Genomic DNA, 21,988 nt, shown 5'->3' on the forward strand with positions numbered 1-21,988 from the left:
GTTGTGATTCTTGAAAGGGTTCAGAAATGGTTTACAAAGATGTTGCCAGCGTTGGGTGGTAGTGGTGGTGGGGGTTGGGGGAGGGTGCGGGGTGGTTGAACTATAGGGAGATGCTAAATTGACTGGGGCTATTTTCCCTGGATCGTCAGAGGCTGAAGGGTGACCTTTTCGAGGTATATAAAATCATGAGGAGCATGCTAGCGTGAATAGACAAGATATTTTCTCTGGGGTGGTCCGTCCCAAAACTGGAGGGCATAGGTTTAAGGTGAGAGGGGAAAGATTTAAAAGAGACATAAGGGGCAACATTTTCATGCAGAGGGTGTTTCGTGTCTGGAATGAGCTGCCAGAGGAAGCAATGAAGGCAGGTACAGTTACATTTGAAAGGAATCTGGATGGGTACATGAATAGGGAAGATTTGGAGGGATATGGGCCAAATACTGGCAAATGGGACTGGATAAATTTAGGACCTCTGGTCAGCATAGACAAGTCGAACCGAAAGGTCTGTTTCCACGCTGTACATCTCTATGACTCCATGACAGTAATTGCAAGACTTTGCAAGACCAATCTCCTCTTCCCACCACCCGTCCATTCCTAACTACCACCACCATCATTGCATCACTCTCTCTCTCTCTCTCTCTCCCTCCCTCTTTCTGTGTCCCTCCCCCAGTGCCAGCTCTTCATGCATCTTCGTTCTCCAGGCCCAGGTTCAACTTCCTCTCCATGTTCTAAGTATTTCTTATTCAAAATTACAAGATTTTTATTTTGTGGTTGTAAATATGTCGACAAATTGAGTCGTCTAAAATAATGTAGTGGTATGAGCTACTAATTGGCGAACAGAAACGGAGAGGGATGTAAATCGGCTTCAGGAAGATTTGTCAGGCAGAATGAATGGACAAGGACATGGCAGATGGAAAAAAAAAAGTGAGTTCATTTACTTTGCCAGGAGAAAGAAATGTGAAGTTTATTTCTTAAATAGTAAGAGATTGGAAAGTGCAGATGTACAGTGAGATCTATGTGCCCTTGTTGAGAAGTCACTGAGGGAAAATGAGCAGGTGCAGCAAGCTATTAGGAAGGTTAATACAATGTTTGCCTTTAATGCAAGAGGGTTTGAGTACTGGAGTAGAAAAACTAAAACAGAGATTTCTGCAGAAATTCAGCAGGTCTGCCAGCATCTGTGGAGAGAAAGCAGAGTCAATGTTTTTGGTCCAGTGCCCCTTCTTCAGAATCGATTGTAGCGAGGAAAAGGTAGTATTTGTGCTGAAGACCGGAGTGGCAGGGATTTTACTTGTTTTACTCTTTATAGGGCAATGCGGGCAGCATGTTACTATTAGATGGGAAGTGTAGACGAGGAATCCAAACAATAAATGTTAATACTGAGGACAACAACCCAGGGCACCGTTGTCTGCATGAAAAACTGAGTTCACAACCCAGCCTGATAGCAGGTAAGGTAAATTCAATTAATTAAACGCATCTGGAACAGAAAACTAGAATCAAATATCCCATCTCATCAAATTTGACAGGAAATATGCCATCCTTACCCGGTCTGTCCTACATTTTACCTCACGCCTGCGGGAATGCGATTGATTCTTCATTGCCTGTGCAAGTTTATAAAGCTTGGAGGGAGGCGATGGCTTCGTGGTATTATTGCTGGACTGTCAATCCAGAGACCCAGATAACATTCTGAGCACCGGGTTCAAATATCGCCGCGGCATATGGTGGAGCTTTAATTCAATAAAATAGCTGGATTTAAGAATCTAATGATGACCATGAATTTTTCATTTTCAATTGTCAGAAAACCCATCTGGTTCACTCATGTCCTTTAGGGAAGGAAACTGCCATCCTTATCTGGTCTGGCCTACATGTGACTCCGGACCCACAGCCACGTGGTTGACTCTGAACTGCCCGCTGGGCAATTAGGGATGGGCAATCAATGCTGCCCAACCAGGGACGCCCTCATCCCGTTAATGAATAAAAAAAACAGCTGGGGGTAAGATCAACTAAGAATAAAACAGACTGTAGACCCAATCTGGACGAATGGCAGAAACTTCCCTGGTAATTCTTCAAAGTGCTGCTCACTAACATCTCCGGAATTGCGTCAATATTTGGAAACCTGCGCCAGAATTGCCTCAACGGCATCCTGCCATATTCTTGCTGATTGAGCTAGACCTTATAACCAGTGTCCCAAACTCCACCTGGGAGTGTCCTGTGCTTTATTCACTGTGCTTACTTTTTGGAAAAGTGAAGTTCTCTGAGATTCTGTTGATCCCTCACTGGTTAGTTGCGCCTCACTGAAATTACAGAACATCCCAGTGACAGTCAAGAGAGTAACGAACCCATTCGGTTATGTGAAGGAATGTTAGAGGAATTTTGTATCTCTCAGTTTAAAAATTTATTACTCATTAAATTTTTCACTGTGTTCTAATGGGTTGATTGCTTCTAAAATTTGTTTCATCTTGTGAAATCTCTTGTGAACGTTTAACTCTGGGAAAGCTCGATCAACAGGATCTACGTCCTGTTCAATTCTTAAAACGATTTTCGTTGTCCATTGTTTTTAGAATCCTTTCCTCTTCTTCCTTGTGATCTCTGGGTGAAAGCTGCTCTTTCTCAGTGAGAATCTGGTGCATTTTTAAAAATTCATCTTGGGATGTGAGGTCGCTAGGTGAGCCATAATTTACGTCCCGTCTCCTGTTGCCCTTGAGAAGGTGGTGGTGAGCTGTCTTCTTGAATCTCTGGAGTCCATGTGCTATGCCACAATCATGTCAGGCAAAGGAAACCCGAATTTTGAGCGCGCCACGCTGAAGAATTAGCGAAATATTTCCAAGTTAGGGTGGTGAGTGATTTGGAGGGGATCTTTCAGGTGATGGTGTTCCCATGGTGTTCAGATAAGTGCAGCAGATACAGGGGAACACCACCACCTGCACGTTCTCCTCCAAATCACTCAACGTCTGTGGATCTCAACATTTCATTGCTCAGCAGGAGACGGTGATGCTCCCGGTTCTGTTCGTCTTGTCAGTTTCACAAAACCGCTTCACGTTCCCTCAGTGATCTTCAGCCTTCACTTCATTCTCTCACACTCAGATTTAAATTCTCGAGCTTTCCTGGCTTCCATCACTGTGGTGACTATATGTAAACAATCTAGACAGAGATGACATCCTCCCATTATCTACCCTGTCAAACGTGTTCAGAATTTTAAACGTTTCAATTAGTTTCTTTTTAAAATTCCTCAAAACTGCAGGTTTTATATATCAGGTCCACTCAGCCTCTCCTCGTAGTACGATTTTAAACAGTACTTTGTTTAAGATATCTTGTATACATATTTCAGCAGGGGTGCACTCACTAAGGCCGCCAAGTGCAACCTCACTGGTGTGGTTTGAAAGGAAAAATGGTGATTTTGAGCTGTTTCTCTCTATTGAAGCTGTCTGACCTACAGAACGAGTAATACAGCCGCTGTGTCTGTGATCATTGTAGAACATTGTTCACTTTTTGACTACATTTGATCGAGAATTCCCTCCTGCAGCACTGCGATCTTGTCAGCAGGTGGCGGTGGACTACCTCGTAACAAGGAAAAGTTCGTCTCGCGTCTCAACCCACCGGAAGTCACCTGTCGAAGGGGCAGTGATACTAAAGCTTGTGATTTCAAATAAACCTGTTGGACGATAACCTCGTGCCGTGTGACGTTTGATTTAAACCACCCCAGATACTAACCCACTATTAATTAGGGAAATTGAGCAGCCAAATTATACACAGCATGATCCCAACCGGAGAAAGTAAAATGATTCTCATATTAATCTTTCTTTGTCAGTTCTGGTTTCTGATAGTTGTGTGAAAACTGCTGGTCAGGAACAGTGAGATCTCTCCTGCTCCTCTTCACAGTGAGACCTGAAACCTCCCCTTGAGGCACAAGCGGATTCAGTTTAACATCTACAGGAACGTGACTGGGCCCTTCAGCGCTGCAAATCTGGGCTACCATTTCATTAGATCATGGAGAATCTCAAATCCTTTCACCTGCTTTCGCTCTGTATTCCTTCATCCTTTAGTGAGCTTCAGTTGCCTCTAAATCCGTAATGTTTCAGGAGAGGAATTCTACTTTGTATGTAACATCAGTTTGAGAAAGAGTAAATATCGGATTTTCAATCCTGATTGGTCCAATCTTATTTGCACAGGTTATGCCACCCCCGCACCCCACTCCTGCACATTCCAACCCCTTCCCCAGGCTGATAATGGGGTGGGACGTTCCAAAATTGAAAAGAGTTTGGTCCAGTGTGGGGGGAGGATTTCCTCCACTCATTCAAACTTCCCAGATTCTCCCTTCCTTGAAAGTAACTGCGGCAAATTTCGCTGGGCTGCAAATGGGCTCAAGGCAGCAAAACTTCCTTTGCGGGAGCAGAGTTAACGAGAGGAGGCCGATCATCCCATCTAATCTGTTCTGCCATTTTAATGAGGCCATGACAGGTCTGTGAGCGGACTCCATAGACCCGCGATTATCCTGAAAACAAGCGGCGCGGAATCACCTTTCCTCCAGTTCCAGCTGCTCTTGTGCTGGTTTGACCGACCAAGCGATCGGGCTCTCCCCCCGATAAAAGCCGCTCACAGGACTTCAGGTGTGGTCTCAGCGGGACTTTGTGCAGCTGAAGCAGGACCTCTAACCCCGTGCATTGTTGGTCTTTCGATATGAAGAACAGCTTTCTGCTAAGAGTTTAATTTCTGTTTTATTCTTTAATTTCAATGTTATTCTGCTCCAAAATCTCTCTTTGAGGCATCAGTGTCACGAGATTTTCAAGATTTACATGAAACGAATGCTCAGAACCCGAGTATGATGACAGTTCTAAGAGGAAGTGAGCTGTGAATAAATGTACGTGACAGAACAGAATAATTTGGGCATTGGGTTAAGAACACAGGGGAGCAGAGGTGAGGAGGTTATAAGATCAGAAACTGATAACAAAGCAGGTTAATACCAACCAGAAAAACCCCGTAATAACCGTGGACGCTGGAAATCAGAAACAAAAACAAAAACGGATATTGCTGGATGATACTAAGCAGATCAGGCAGCATCTAGTGACCATTCTTCAGAACATATTCTCGTAATGTACGAATATTCCAATAACTAACACTAATGTCCCTTGTCGCTCGGCCAATTTCTCAGCCAGGACAATCATTTGCCTTCAATCTGACATGCTGCACGTAGACTCTCCCTTTGGCAGCGGGTTCCACATTCTCATGTCATGAGAACATTCTGTCATGAAATTTCTCCTCATGTCGGGAAGAGCCTGTATCCGTAAGAAGAATCCATTGAACAGAGAGGCCTATGTTATGGGTGTGTCTGGAGGTCACAGCATCGATAGGAAATGCATTACATTATCTCTCCAGAGTTCCTCTGGAAAGGGACATTCCAAAAAGAGGAGGGAAGCTGCCTCGACTCCAGCAGGAGGTGTCAGTTGTGATTCATTAAAAGCGCTCTTCCCTCTGAGTCAGGCCAGGGCATCAAGGTCTGGACAATAATCCAGACGGGTCCTGCCGTGCGGGACTGAGACGAGACAAAGCAGCTGCTCTGCTCACTGGTTTCACTTCTGGGCTCCAGGTGTCTGATGTGTTTCTGTAAATTACAACAGTGTGCACATTTCAGAAAGGCCGAAAGGTTTTTAAAGCGCCTTGGTAAATCCAATTATTGTGAAAGACGCTACATAAATGCAAGACCTCACAGATCAAATCCACGGAAAGACCGCCTCTGTATAATACTTTGTGTCTGATGTTGAGTGCCTTCAATCATTCACACAAATCGGGTTATGGATTTGGATTTCACACCAGGTTTTATCAGAGGCTGTGGACTCGGCAGTGAGTTCAGTCTGCTGCGGAGTGTATGGAAAGCTCCCTCACCGCCCATCTCCACCCCATCTCTCTTTCCGTCCCTCCCCAATGCCAATGCACAAGGGACTTTCACCCTCCCGGCCAGAGTTCAACTCCTCGTCCTATTCCACATTCTAACCCTGTCGCTCCTTCAAAATATTAACTTATTTTTCCTCCCTGTCGAAGTATCTATAGCGCAGTCATTTTAGAATTATTCTCCAAGTATTGTTAAATTAATCGGCAAATCTGATTGTGTTCACAAGCGCAGTAATACTGATAGTGAATCAGAAACAGCTGAGATTGAAAATAATTTCCAGAGAGCAACTCCAGAGACTGACCAGGGAGACAATTCGTCCCACTTGTCTGGATTTCTTCACCGATCCGGTAATACTGGAGTGTGGACACAGCTTCTGCCGTTCCTGTATTACCCAGAGTTGGGAAAGGAAGATCAGAAGTCATACGACGCCAGGTTTTAGTCCAACAGGCCTATTTGAAAACACAAAGTTTCGCATAGCCGCTTGGTCATGTGAAGTGAGAAAGAAGGACACCGAACACAGAATTTGGAAGGAAAAGACCAAAGGGTCGCACAACTGTTGAGAATGCTTTAAACAAAGCTAAGATGCTGGTCAATCTTTAATCAGTTAGAAGGTTTTAATTGATTAATATGTATCTGTAATTCCCCGAATTTCTTTCAAGTCACTGCCCTGAGAGAACTAAAGGTTTTATCAGGATAAAGAAGAGGTGACATTTTAGGTCAGACATTGCACGTTAGAAGTGAAGCCTTGTTCAGAATCTGTTTGTGTTTTGGTTTGGAGTCAAACTGCCCGGCATGTCGACAGGAGTTTCCAGAAAGAAACCGCAGCGGAAAAAGGATCATAAAGAAGCTAGCCGAGGTGTCTGGAAAATTAAAGCTGGATTCAAAAGAGAAGGAAAGTAAACTGCATCGTGAAAAGCATCAGAGAGAATTAAAGCTGTTTTGTAAAACCGACAAGAAATTGATCTGTGTCATTTGTCTCACTGCTAAAAAAAAGACAACATAATTAAATCGAATCGGTGACTGGATGAACCCGATGTTGTCACTGAACTAATCGCTTCGGCAGTGTCTGCAAAATCTCAGGAAAACCGACATCTTCCCGGGAGTGGGTTAAGTATAAAGAAAATGGTGTTGATATTTGTTTTGTTATTACCTGCGTGTTTAATTATCTCTTGGAACTCCATTGTAATCCAGTTACAGCTCCACGTGGAGAGTGTGTGGGTGTGTCTGGTACGGTTGGAGTGTGAGTGTCACTGTGTCTGTGAGCAGGTCTGATGGTCAGTTCCAGTTTACCCTCTCCTCAAGCTGCCTTCCACAATGAACCTCTTTACACTATCATATTGTGCCTGCTCATTTCAGCAGCCTGTCTGTCTCCTCCTGAAGTCTGTTCCTGTCATCCTCATTATTTGTGATTCACTTCTTTCAGGACGAAGCTCTTCGGAAGAGAAAATAGGACATGCTCTTTACTGAAACTCTGCACAGTTTACTCAATAACCAATGACGGGATATTATGGGTTTATTTCCTGATTATTGTCGCAGCTTGGAAGGGTCGTTTATCGGGCGACAGTAACTCCGTTAATAGTTCACGTACAAGTGTTTTTATTATAATAAGAAGCTTATTGCAGGATTGAAATAACATTAGATTTTATAAACGTCTTGTTATGGTTTGCAATCAACGACAAGATGCCTATAAATAATACAACTTCTTTCTCAGGCCGGAAGTGATCTCTGACCTGATTTTGGCTGTTTGTGCGACTGTGACCTTTCCTCTGAACCTGACAGAGGCACACACGGCCCTTTTTTTCCAGGGAATGGTCATCCCTGTCCCTGCATGGCTCCTGTCCAATCCGAGACAGTCAGAGATTAAAGAGGGGACGGAATGCATTTGGCAATACAGCCTCGGTCTGTAACCTTTCCACCGCAATCCTTTTCTGTATTTAAATTGCACATTTAATCTAATGAATGTCTCGAAGTTTTCATATGAACTGTACAGAGTGAATAAAAATGACACCGCAATATGATGCAGATGATTTGTTGTAGGTTTTAGCGCATCTCAAAGGAGGAAAGAGAAATAGAGCGATGGAGACGTTCAGGGAGGAAATTCCAGAGCTGAGGGTCTCGCAGCCGAAGGTCCAAACTCCAGTGGTGGAGTGAGTAAAATCAGAGATGTTCAAGAGGCATGACGTACAGCATCAGGATTCTCGGAGTGTTGCGAAGCCCATGTATTATATAGTCGGACAGGAGGATTTTAGATATTTTCAATCTTTGTTGCTCAAGCTCTGGACATAATGTAGGACGTTCATGGGGGGAAATGTTTATTATTTCCTGTGGAGTTGGTGTCCTAGTAAGTCATCTATTATCAGGGTGTGATCCCTTTTTATTTGCTTGGATGTCTCCTATGTTTACCTTGTGTTATCCATTTACGTTGGCTCAATTATATATATATATATAAAACAAGTTTAGGATTTTTCTTTCTACCACGTTTATTCGTACGTGAATAACACTGAAGCCTTGACTACTTACATTACTTCATAAATATTCTAATAAAGTGGAATTTGTAAAATCAACTGTTTAAAATTTACAGTATTAGTGTTGAAGTTTGCACGTTTGCAACTGCTGGTGCCTGACTGTCTATTGGAAACTTCACTGACCCTTTACAATACAGTTTGGAGAGAAATGATAAACAGCATTCACGCAGGTGAACAGTGTATTCGTTTTCCTGGTGATAAATCCAATTGTGAGGGGAGTAAAGGAGCTCCGAGGCACCAGTTTAAATCCTCATATTGCTAATTGTTAATTCAGTGAGACCTTCCTTTTCATATTATGCTTTCGATGTGTACGTCTGGGTAAGTGTCTGGAGACAACGACTTTGTGCATCAGAGCATTGAAGCAATCTGTCTAACCAGAGGAATAAAGCACTTAAGCAGATTTCTCGAGGACACCGGACTGGATGAATCTAATTTCAAATTGGGGTGCTATTTTTATCATGTCAACAGGAAGACAGATGGACGTCAGAGAGCCAGAGTTAACAGACAGAAAATCTGCTGAGGGAGAATGAAGCACACCCTTCCCCACACCGACCAACTCACTTTCCTCAGTTTCCCTCCACTTCCTCTTCACTTGCCCACATAACTCATACTACCACTTGCGCTTGTCTTCCCTCACATTTTACAGTTTGCCCTCACTCTACCCCAACATCAAACATGTCACTCTTCTCGCATTATTGCCATCATATCCACTTGTGATCACTCTCTCCTCCCACTCACACTCCTCATTTCCTCTTCCAACTCACCCTCCTATTGCTCTCTCACCTCACTACAACTCCCTGACACTTGCGCTCCCACCCTCTGCCCAAGTCTCCATTCACCTTCACTCACCCCCGCACCGTCAGCCTTCTCCCACGCATCTCCCTTTGACTCTCTCCTCCCCTCTCACTGACTCCCCTCTTTCTTGTCATCCTCCTTATCTTCATTGCCTCTCCTCCACCACCTCAATTCAAACTTACCACTTCTTCTCCCTGAGCCCCTACCTCCGCCCTCTGCCACACTCAAGCCCCCATCACTCAGCCCATCTCTGTATTCACCCCATCATTCTCTTCTCAGTTTCCTTGTCCCCATCCCTTACTATACTCTTGTCTTCTGTCTTCAAGCAGGCCCCACTCTCCTCATCCTCCCCCTAAACACTCTCCCATGGACCTCACTCTCAACTCCTCACCTGTAACCCATACTCCCTCCTGCGCTCCCACCCCAATTCCTCCGGGTCTTGCTGTCTTCGTCCTGCTGACTCCCTACTTCCACCTCTACCTGTCAGTCAGTCCTACTGTCCAAATAAAAACCAAAAGATCTGCGGATTCTGTAAATCAGGGACCAAAACAAAGTTGCTGGAAAAGCTCAGCAGGTCTGGCAGCATCTGTGAAGGAGAAAACAGAGATAACGTTTCGGGTCCGGTAGCCCTTCCTCAGAACTTGAGGTGGTTTTTAGTCCTAATGTCCGTAGCGACCTAGCCCTCTCCCACTCAATATCTCACCTTCCTGCTCATGCTACTCACACTTTTGGTTCACTCTTCTCTATCACTTACTCTCCCCTCTTGTTCAACTTCCCATTCTGGTCAATCTTCCCTCTACATTATTTACTTCTTGGTTTGTACCTGCTATTAACTGTCCCTTATCCCTCAGACCACAGTCTCACACTTTCACCTCAAACCCCAATGCACTCACTTCCATTTTGCAAGGATTCATTCTTGATTCTACATCATTCACACTCCCCCACCTTCCCTTCATTGACCAACTTTTCTCTCTTCCCTTCACGTCACTCTCCACCTGCACCTCACCCTCCAATCCATTCTCCTTGTCACTCCACCTCCCCCCGCACTGTGGGTGCCCACATTCTCCAAACTCTTCTCCCCCTCAATACTCCCCACTCACTCCAGGTCTCCTTCCACCCCTCAATCTCACATCCCCCTCCTGCTCATTCCCCATACCCTCTCAACTTGTTCTTCCCTCTCTATCACAGCATCCCAGCCCGATCACTCTCCCCTCACCCTCACTGTGCTCTGTCACTCTGTCCCGCACTGCCCCTCATTCAATCCTAATCGTTGACATTCCTCTTTCCCAACCCCTCCCTCTTGTTCTCCCCCTCCCTCTCCCTTCTGGCTTACTCTCTATTCCAATCCCACTGTTGTCCTCCACTCCACTCTTCCACAATGACCAATCCCTGAATTCTCCGACCTTGACTCTCAGCTCCCCTTCACCTTCACTCTCACCTCCCCTTTGCATGCCGTCCACCTCCATGGACGCACTCACCTCCTTCACATTCTGCAGGCTCCCTCAATTCCCAAGCCCTAACTGTCTCCTTCCTTTTAAACACTCCTACTCACTATCCCCTCAACTCTACTCTTCACTCCTCTCACACAAGCTCCAGAATCCCCACGACTCCTTATTTTATTACTGTCTCACCTAGGCATACCACTTAATTCCCTTTTCTCTTAACCATTCCCTTCTCCTTACGTACCCACTCACTCCCTGACACTCACTTCCGTCTCAAGCTTACTCCTCCCTCCGATGCCCAAAATTCGGGACTTTTTCCCTCACTATTCCCCCCTACACCTTAGCTATTCCTTCCTTCTCACTGTGATCGTCACCCAGCCAAATTTCCTTACATTTCCCTCAAACTCACTGTCCCTCGGAAACCCCTAGTGCTTCTTCACCCTTTACTTCTGCCACACTCTTCTGCCCCTCGCGCTCTCCTCACCTTCTGTTTCAGTTTACCCTCGCCAGTGCAATCCCACTTGTCACTACAGTTGCACTTCCTTTCCTCAGAATTCCAGATGCCCTCACTCTTCCTGGCCTCTCTCTCCATCTCTCTGATGGTGTGACTTATATCCAGCCTCTCTGATTCTGGATTCGAACACAACGAATCCCCACCTCATCCTGTCTGAGGACTGGACCAGTGTGAGACTTGGAGGGAAACAGCAGCAGCTTCCTGACTCTCTTGAGAGATTTGATTCCTGGGAATGTATCCTGGGATCAGAAATATTCAGATCTGGGAGATGGAGGTGGAGGAGAAAACATGGTGGATCCAATTAGTGGCCCGTGAGACTGTGGAGAGGAAATGGAAAATCGTATTGAAACCGAATTCTGAATTCTGGATTGTAGGGAGTGGGGAGCCTCAGGTTTACTTTCAGGAGGAGGGTAGGGGAGGTGGGAGATCCGCTGCTGCTGTGATTCTTGGCTCCTCGATTTGTACTCAAGCAGTAAGTGCCATTCACATTCTTCATGGACGACTGAGTGATTCATCTTTTTGTTGTTAATTTGTTTTGTTTCTTGTAATCCTGATGAAAATGTCAGATTGATTTCAGTAAATTCTCACCATGCTGCAGTAATGCCTATCCCGCACATGACTAAACAACACTGAGGATCTGAACTTATTTTGCTCAGGTCTGCGAATATTTTCTGGAGTCTCACTGCTCCGTTCTAAAATTAGAGGAAAGGAAACTCCTGTGTCAATGACAGTTTATTTTATGTCAGAACAGGAACCTGTCTTGGTATAATTTAAAATCCACGTGGGTGAGACAGTTGTAAATCCTGATTTGAAAGCCTGACAAATTTGAAAGAGGTGGGTGAACAGATTGGTTGTGGATGTCATGATCACACAATATCTAACCATTTTAAACACAGTTCAGTTTTTGCACACTGGAATATAATCATCAGAGTTATCATTTATCCTTGATTTATTACTTTCTCATAATTATGTCCGTAAGTGCAATGATCCTTAAACCATGATAATATATATGTTTGTTTTATTAGAAGTATCTTCAGTCTTTGTAAGTAACCTGCTTGGATTGTGTCTCCATTTATATACTTATGGTTTATATTTGAAAATTGTTTAATCAATCAACATAATCTGAGGCGCCTGGATAGAGATGTTCAGCTGGTCCAGTTCCAGTGCCTTTACACCTGCAGCACTGCAATTTTGATTTTACACTGAAATGTTTGCATTTTTGATGGAGACATTTAGAGTTAATAGGGAAATATGTTCATGGACTTGGAAAACATATTTGACAAAGGTGTCACATAAAAAAATTACAGACAGAAACGAAGGTTTTGGAATGAAATAAAAAAACAGCGACAACAGGATTATGAACGTGGCAGATCGACCGGAAATAGTTACAGAAATGATTCTTTTATGAGTGGGACGAGTTTTACAATGATGTTCCCGAAAGGTAAGTTCCGGCATCATTGCTTCTAAAATATACCACAAATTAATGACTAGAGTATGGGTATATGAGCCATAATTTTAAAATATGTACAGTGAGAAGTATAAAATCTTGCTATTGAGACACCACAAAGAGGGTACTGGAAGAAGTTTACCAGACGGCTGTAACGAATATTCTGTACATCAAAATGTTAAGAAAGATTTTACAGGTTTTACTGAGACACAAACTATAGTTCCTCTTCGAGAAGGTAAAGACAGACATGCAGCAGACTCACAGCAGAACACTCGAGCTCAGTCGAGCAGCCACCAAAATGCATTCAGCCCAAGTCCAGAGTCAACCAGACCATCATTAGGGAAGGCTAGTTCAACACAAATCAAAGCGATTTGCCAGAGAAAGGCGATGTGCCAGACTGTATTGAGATTCAATAATGATCTTGGGACATGGGCTCGAATCGTGCCATGTGGAATTTGAATTCAATGGAAAAAAAAATCTAGAATTAAATGTCTAGTGATGACTGTGAATCCATTACCGATTTCGGGGGAAAGCCCATCTACTTCCCTAATGCCATCTGGCCTACATGTGAATCCAGACCCACAGCAATGTGATTCACTCTTAATGACTTACCAGACCTTTGTTGCCTGAGCCAGCAACGCCCCTCGTTCATTAATTAATTGATAGGGTCAGCACGTACAGGCTGGATCAAACTGCTTCGGCCCATCTCTGATTCAGTGATTTTTTGAGTTAATCTTCACTGATCTTTAGGTCAATTAATTTTACTTGCCAATTCCCCAAATCCAATTCACTGCAACCTTAATCAATCCAAATAAAGCCCATAAAGAATACCAACAGCTTTCACTTGCTCCTCTCAGTGAAAATTGGACCTGGACTTCTGTCTGTTAGCGCAGTGAAAAATACCAGAGGCTGAGTCATTCGGGAAGAGAGAGGGAACATTGTGGATATGAAGCACCTTTTCATTACAAAAAGAGAGGAAATAAGGATTTCTCTCCACCCATATTGAGCAATGAGCTGAGGCGAAGAAATGGAGCAGAGATAAACATCACCCATTCTCTAACAGAAAGGCAGAAGCAATTCAAGGGGGTGAATGGCCCCCTCGGCCGGCTCATTCCATCCAGCGAGATATTAAGCTGAGGTGGTGCTTCCCTCAAGGCAATGTTTCACTCCCCGGTAAAGAGGAGGACGAGACTCACCTAACCAGAGTTTAAGCGTCAACTCATTTTCAGCTTCCGACAAAACTGGCTGCTGCATTTCCTTCATAGCGGAGTCCCCTGTGCTTGACAGTAATTCATTTCGAATTGTGTCAATTTCTAGGGTGTGTTTAGGTGCTACATGAACGCAGGTCTTTTGTTGTTACAGAGTGTACACACTGACAGAATCTTAGCGCGGCAGAGAAAATCCCGATTAAAATGGTCCGATGTGCTGAATGTCTTTTCGCGTGCACCAGACAGTGATTCTTGTTTATTAGATCGAATCCACACTTTCAAAATTGTCTTCATTTAGTCTTATTGTTTGAGTACATGTTTGATGATGATCAGTGCGAAACGTTAACTAGAAACAACTAAATTGATATCTGGGAAATATTGTAATACTTGGTTAACGTGTAGCGTGTGATAAACGCTGCAGTATTTCGCTGGCCCTGGATGAGTGTATATTTGCCTCTTTTATTGACACAGCATTGTTTCATCAAGGACTGGAGTACAGTAATCGAGGAGAGCAAATGATTGGAGAGCCGGCGATTTGAGCAGACTTGCTTTCTGTCTTAGCATAAAAACACTGACCTGGTCAAATTACTTAGAACCTACTGCACTCCCGGGTTCTCCATTATCTGGTGAAAATTGCGAACGGATTCACTCTGCGGGGCATATTATATGACGCTGAATTCTCTTTCAGCATCTGCTTGTCAGAGGATCATGGGGAACACAACGTTAGAAAATTGACCTCGGAAATCCAGCTAAAGTGAGTTCAGGTATCAGTCCCCGTGCATTGAGTTCCCTACTACTTGCTGCATTTGTCTCTATTACAAAAAAAAGCGTAAACAACCTTGAATGCAATTTTTATTTCAAAAATATACTTTATTCATAAAATGTCTTTATATAAAAACATAGTCACTAAAGCAGTTACGTTCTGTATAATCTTAGTACACGGAGAACAAGCAGACATTGGAGTTTGCTTCTCCTGACAGTTCCAACAACCCAAAAGCAAAACCCACATGCAAAGGTGGCCATCAGAATGAGGGTGACGTTAGGCATGTTCTCTCCCACCCCCCGCCCCCCCCCCCCCCAACAATACCCCCCACCCCCTTCCACCGCTCCTTATCCAGAGCTTTGTACATGGTGTCCCTGTGGACACGGTACATCTTAGATCTCCAGATGAAGTGGATAATGGCTCGACTGACTGCAATGGTGCTGGTTCTGGACATGGACCAGGCTTGCGCTATATGCAACAACAGAGACTGTGCCTCACACTTCGAGACCAGATTTTTACCTGCAATGTACAGGGAGTCGTTCTCTGCAAAACACAGTTTCTCAGCTTTGCGGTACACACCTCCCAAGGATATTCCCAGCATCGTCAAGTAATCTGTCCTGACGGTGAAGGGGATAAAGGATTGTTTGGCCCATTTCCCCAAGAACGTGGCCTCCCTCTTGCCTCGGTTTACCTTGGCTACAGAGGCCAGTTCCAACTGGTCGCAGATGCTCATGAGTCTGCGTACTGACAGAGGATTCGAGCAGAAAACGGCGACGTTGTCCATATACAGGAAAGCTTTGACCTGCAGGCCTCCACTGCCTGGAATAGTCACGCCTCTCAGGCTAACATCCTTCCTGATGGACTCAGCAAAATACCCGACACAACACACAAACAAGGCAGGAGACAGCGGGCAGCCCTGCCTGACTCCAGATCTGATTGGAAAATTTTCTGATTTCCATGCATTAATTGAGACTGCACTAACGATGCTGGTGTAGAGCAGACGGATCCAATTGCCGATTCCCCACCAGCCCCGGCGACTGCCCCCACGCCCAACCCACCACCCCAAAGCCCGTTTTGGAGAAAATGTTCCACATGTAAGAGTTGGATGTCTAGGTTTCAGATATCCTGTCAAAGGACTTCTCCTGGTCCAGGCTAATGAGGCAGGCATCCACCCGGTCCTGCATGTAGGCAATCGTACCCCTGAAGAGCGCGAGTGTCTCAGAGGTTGTCCTGCCCGGTACAGCACAGGTGTAGCCGGGGAGAATCATCATTCTCAGAGCAGACCTGACCTGGATGGCGGTGACCTTAGGATTTTGTAAACTCAGTGAAATGGTCGCCAATTTCTAATTTCCTCCCTTTCCACACATAACTGAGGGTAATGATATCGTTCCTCATGGATTTACCCATGCTAATTTCTACGAGCATTCTGTCGTACACCTCCTGGCCATCCAAGTCCCACATAGCTGAATAAAACTCAGCTGTTAAACCGTAGCTTCCGGGAGTTTAATTCTTTACTAAGGACTCAAGGTTCCATCTTTGGCCTGTGGCGCAACATTCCAGGCAGGAAGGTCCGCGGGTTCCTGCAGCTCACAGCACATTCCACCCGGTAAATCCCTCCCTACAAATGAGTTTCTGTTTGTTTTTTCTCTCTCCCTCCTTCCTTCCTCCCAGCGCTACAAAGCTTCTTGCTGATCTTTCGGATCCCAGTTCCGATACACGGTTTATTCCCGAAACGTTAACCTGACTTCGCTCTCCACCTGTGACTGAGACCGACCCCCATCAGTTTACAGCTGGCAGGAGGCAGGGGGGCCGGGTGAAATTATGGGATGAATCTATCAATGCCCTTTAATTTTACGGATTGTCAGCGGGGCAGAGTTTAGTCCATCGTCATTCCATCCCGGATTGAAGAAGGGAAAGATCCTCTCAGTGAAAGTGTGGGTGAAAGTGTGGAGATGGGACATGGTGTCCGCGTTGTAAAATGACACCTGTCCACCCTCATAGTCCAGGAAAACCCCGATCTTCCGGGGATTCACACTCGGGGAGAAGGGGGTCACTGAGGGGGAGGTGGCGGCTAGATAACCTTTTCCGGGAAACAGCTCCACAATCCAGAATCCGGTCTCTGTTTTCAGGTTTGTTCTCCTTTTCGTCTCCACAGTTATTCTCCCCAGCCTCTACCTCCCAGTAATGTTTCCATGATGTGATTCCCTCTGATCGCGGCATATATTCCCGGGGATCAAATCTCTCCAGGGAATCAGGGCGCTGCTGCGGCTTGTCTCCAATTCTCACACTGGTCTGGTCCGCAGACAGGATAAGCCGGGGATTCACTATATTTGAATTCAGAGTCAGAGAGGCTGGAACTGGGGGAGAGCTCAAACAGCACGGTTAGAGAGAGGGAGGGAGGGAGAGAGAGACAGGGGCCGAGAAGAATGATGGGAGTAGGAAGTGAGGGATTGAACGATGGACGGGTTCTGCAGGGAAAATAAGGTGGTACAGAAATGGGGATTTGAAGAAGGGAAGGGTCAGGGAAAGGGGTGCGATTGAGAGAGGTTGAGTGAGTGATGAGGGTGCAGGAATGAGCAGAAAGGATGGGTAAGGCGGACAGCTGGTGAGAGAGGAGGGACGGGGAGACGGAAGGTGAAAAGTCTCATTGGGTGTGGAGACGAAGTGCACGGAAGAGCAAATGTAGGAGAGAGGGAAGGGACGGAGAGAGGGGGGAGATTGAGGAGATGTGCGATAGAGGGAAAGGATGGGGAGAAGGAAGAGAGGGTGGAGAGTGAGGTCGGGTGGGAGAGAGGAGGGGAGAGTGATGGGACTGTATGAGAAAGAGCTGTGAGGAATGAGGGGGAGTTTAGAGTGGGGTGCGAGTTTAGTATTCGGGTGAGAGTGATGGGAAGGAGTAAACCAAAGTGGGTAGACGAGCGTAGATTGTGGAATGCAGCATCGTCTGGAAATGTGGGAAGAGTGGGGAGAAGAAGGAGGAATTGAGGGGGAAGTGTGATGGTAGTGGCAAGAGCCTCTTCCTATAACTCAAAACCTTCAACCCCATCAGCTTACTTATAAATCTGTTCAGCATCCTTTCAAGAACATCTTTCCCATAGCAGGGAGACCAGAATACAAGGCAGTATTGGCCTAACCAATGTTCTGTACAACCATGATATGCTATCCCAATTTGTAAACTCAGTGCATTGTCCAACAAAGGTCAGCGTACTAAATACATTATTCACCCGCGAATACACCTTCAAAGAACTATGAATCCGCACTCCAAGGTCTGTTTTTTTTTAGCAACAATCCCTACGACTCTACCATTAAGTGTATACGTACTGCCCTGATTTGCCTTACCAAACTGCAGATTCTCATATTTATCCAAATTAAACTCCATCTGCACTCCTTGGCCCATCGCACCATCTGATCAGTCCCTTTGTACTCTGAGGTAACCTTCTTCGCTGTCAACTACACAATGATTTCTGAATTTACTGATCATGCCTCCTACGTTCGTGTCAGGACCTTTAACGTACACAACAAGGGCTAAAGGACAGTGAGAAATGGAGAGGACAGTGTGAAACGAGGGAGAAAGGCACTCAGGAGGTGAAGGGCATTGGTGAGCGGGAGACGAGAAGGCAGAGGACGAGGAGTAGATGAGTGGAAACAGGGTTGGGGTGTGATACGGTCAGGAGGGTGGGAGAGGGTGTGGAAAATTTCAAATGGTAAAGAGCGAGAGGGGAGGGAGAGAACAGCAGGAGGGGGCGAGTGGAGAGAGTGCAGGTGAGGATGGAAAAGGGAAGAGCAGAGAGAGGGGCAGGGATGAGAATGGGAAAGACAGAGCACGGGAAGGGGACATAACACAGAGGAGTAGGAGATTCAGAGGGGGATGAAGAAGTGTCTAGACCCGAAACGTCAGCTTTCCTGCTCCTCTGATGTTGCCTGGCCTGCTGTGTTCATGCAGCTCTACACCTTGTTACCTCAGAGGGGGATGGGTTAGGGCGTGTGAATGGAGAGTGCACCCGGAGGGGGTGGGCAGAGATAGAGAGCGGGGAAAGGAAAAGGAAATGTGCTTTGTGGATGAATGAGTAACTGGACAGGAGAGAAGATGGGGGAGAGAAATTCGGAGGGAGTGGAGAGAGGAAGCCTGTGGAAACCTGTCGCATGTCTTTTTGCGGTGAGACCCTTCAGATTGGACTGGGCCTTTGATCAAATTCCCGGAGCGAACAACGGATTCACTGGCTTCCTGCTCGCTCGATCAATGGGGTCACTGAAATAATTCGGCTGATCTCAATTCTCACCCTCACTGCTGTCAGTTCGATGCTATCCCTATCTGCTTGTAGACTTTTTCACGGTGTGAAATGATGCCTGGTTATCTCTTGCGCTGCTTGAACCTAGAACACTCCAAAAAGTACACAACACAGCCTCCATGATCCAGAGGAGACTTGCAGTCACTTCTCTTGACTGAGGAGTCTGGATCGACTGAACAGCTTAGCTGCCTATGTACACACGCACTCCAAAGAGTGTCTGTCCTCCCGCTAACGCACTGATAAAAATATTGCTCCAACCGCCTCAAGAAATTTTGGTTCACATTCTGAGATCCGCGCTGTCTTAATCTATTTATAGAGACCCCTTCACTGTTAATTAACATTGCGGTGACGACTTCACTCACTTACTCAGAGGAGCCGACAGAAAACAAAACGTGAAAAGGCATGAGCAGCAAGGCAATGTGTGTATTTAATACGAGGCTTTCGGTCCTATTAAGCCATTCAGAACAGGAGAGTTATTACTAGAGTTTTGCCGGAGTTACTAACATCTATCATTTCTCTCTACACAATGTAAAGCACCTTTAAACTATTTTTTGCCAGACAGGTCCCTATCAACTACTTGATCATTGTCACTCAGTCTGTAATTATTAAACAGTCTGTGTTATGAATTTGTCTTTGCTGGAATATTTTAGAATTGATTTCAGCGCTCAGTATTCCAGCATTATCCCCGTGACAGCTTCGGCGTTAACCAGGAAATAAACTCTCATGAACAATTTCACCAAACTGCGTTTCACTAAAGAGCGTGTCGCCCTCTTTTCCCACAAAGTTCCTCCGAGAATAATTCAAATAAAAAGTGAGCATTTTATTTGAGAGGATTTAGAAACTGTTGGTGAAATGAGCAGAGGCAGGACAGGTGAGATTCAACACGAGAATCTAAATAGACAGAGACAAAAATAGAAATTGCTGGATAAGCTCAACGGGTCTAGCAACATCTGTGGAGAGAAATCAGAGTTAACGTTTCGTGTCGAGTGACACTTCCTCTGAATGTAAATTAGTACGTTTTGGAAGGAAGATTTAGAAGTGGCATTAGAAACTGAAACTTAACATGAGACGCCGGTCACGTTGACAGCGACTGTCACAGACACGCACGAAATGGAGCTATGACTGGATTAGAAATGGCGTCCCTTTGTCTGTCCAACTGTTCTTCTCTCTCTTTGAGCTCTATCCCGACTTATTATTTATTTCTTACCTCCAACCCCAACCTATCTTGTGCATATAAACCGACATTTTTCTAGCTACCATCAGTTCTGAGGAAGGGTCACTAGACCCGAAATGTTAACTTTGATTTCTTTTCACAGATGCTGCCAAACCTGCTGAGATTTTCTAGTAACTTCTGCTTGTGTTTCTGATTTACAGCATCCGCAATTCTTTCGGTTTTTATTTCGAATGGGCGTTTCTACTCAAAGCTGACCCAAGGAACGGTAACGATGAAAGAAAAAGTAACAACCGTTGCACAGTATGGCCGACAGAGTATTAAATGTCGATTAATATAGAACGATGTAAAGTCTGTAGGTTTTACAGTGCCAGGTTCATATTAATGATACGAGAATATCATACATACACTGGGTTATTATGAAAGTATCAAACACACATTGGATTAGAGTCATAGAGTCACCCAGCATGGAAACAGACCCTTTGGTCCAAGTAGTCAAAACCGACCATGATCCCAAACTAAACCAGTCCCATCTGCCTGCTTTGTGTCCATATCTCTCCAAACCTTCCCTATTCGTGTACTTCTTCAAATGTCTTTTAAATGTTGCAACTGTACCTGCATTCACCACTTCCTCTGGAAGTGCATTCCACACAAGAACCACACTCTGTGTACAAAAAAATTCCCTCATGTCCTTTCAAATCTTACAGCTCTCACCTTAAAAGACAGCTTTGAATTCCCCACAGTAGGGAAAAGGCCCTTGCTGTTCACCTTATTTGTGACCCTCATGATTTTATAAATCTCCACCTCCTACACTCCAGTGAAAAAGTCCAAGCCTATTCAGCCTATTTTTATAACTCAAACCTTCATTTCCCATAAACATCCTGGTAAATGTTTCTGAACCCTCTCCAATTTAATAGTATCCTACAGAACTACTCACAGTACTCCACAGTACTGGCGTCGGATACTGTAGATTACAACCACTCACATTTATGTATCACCTTTAATTGAATCAAACAATCCCAGAGCACTGCACGTGAGTATTATGGAACAAAATCTGTCAGCGAGACTCGTTTGGAGCTAGCAGGTCATTTGAGCAAAAGCCTGGCCAAAGAGGGATGTTTCAATGGACTAGGCAAAAAGCAAGTTCAAGATACCGAGGTGCAAGGGGCGGGGGTGCGGAGGGCAATCAAGAGTTTGGGGCCCAGGCAACCAAAAGAGAGGGGCACCAGTAAGCGACGCAAATCAAGGATGCTTGGACAGCTCAGGGTTACAAGAGTTCAGATATCACAAAGGGGTTCGCGCTGGAACAGATGTAACACATATAAAGAGCAGAGAGGCCATGGAGGAATTTCAAAATAAGGTAGAGAGTATTAAAATACAAATTATCCTTTGCCAGGATACAATGTAGCTCACCGAGTACGGGGAGGGAAGGGGATTTGTGTTGGGTGTACGGGACACGTATGAGTTGACGTCAGTTTGAAAGTGGGTGGAATGTGGGAGACCTGTCTGGAATGTATTGGAACCATCGAGATTGAGATTTCTTCTAGAAAGGCACATGAGTTGCAGCGGGCTGGTTTTGAATCGATGGGCAGAATGGCTCCCTTTTGTGCTATAAATGTGTCTCTGACTCAACATTCTAAGAGTAAATTAAACTTGAGGTTCACGGAAAGAATAACAATCTAAGTGTAAAGCTCACGACAGTTTATTCCTAGAAGGAGACTCGTATTTCTGGGATTTTGGGTGAGTACGGGAGTTCGATGAAAAAAAAAACACAATCTCCCCATAAATGCACAAAACAATTTACTTTTGTTTCTGCTTTTCAGTAAAAGTGCAGTCGTGCAATTGAGTCATAAAATTCTTACCCATTATGACTATTAACCATCAAAGATACTCTTCAACTTTTTAAGCACTTTTTCAGTGGACAATTCCGAGATTCTGTCAGCAGGTGGCAGC

At 45.0% G+C, this 21,988-nt stretch overlaps 1 protein-coding gene across 1 annotated transcript in view; it reads left to right on the forward strand.

Annotated features, from left to right (window-relative positions):
• The first annotated feature begins 1,318 nt into the window (after window positions 1-1,318).
• The window catches only part of LOC109925133 (zinc-binding protein A33-like), a 39,207-nt gene continuing 18,537 nt past the window's right edge, over window positions 1,319-21,988 (forward strand). Inside the window, 6 exon segments of the mRNA XM_048616673.1 lie at window positions 1,319-1,442; window positions 2,556-2,607; window positions 6,108-6,290; window positions 6,656-6,855; window positions 12,599-12,602; window positions 15,060-15,096. Of these exon segments, the coding sequence (XP_048472630.1) occupies window positions 1,319-1,442; window positions 2,556-2,607; window positions 6,108-6,290; window positions 6,656-6,855; window positions 12,599-12,602; window positions 15,060-15,096 (600 nt within the window).

The sequence above is a fragment of the Rhincodon typus genome, chromosome 35 (genome assembly GCF_021869965.1).
Source record: "Rhincodon typus isolate 14 chromosome 35, sRhiTyp1.1, whole genome shotgun sequence".
NCBI classification, from domain to species: domain Eukaryota; kingdom Metazoa; phylum Chordata; class Chondrichthyes; order Orectolobiformes; family Rhincodontidae; genus Rhincodon; species Rhincodon typus.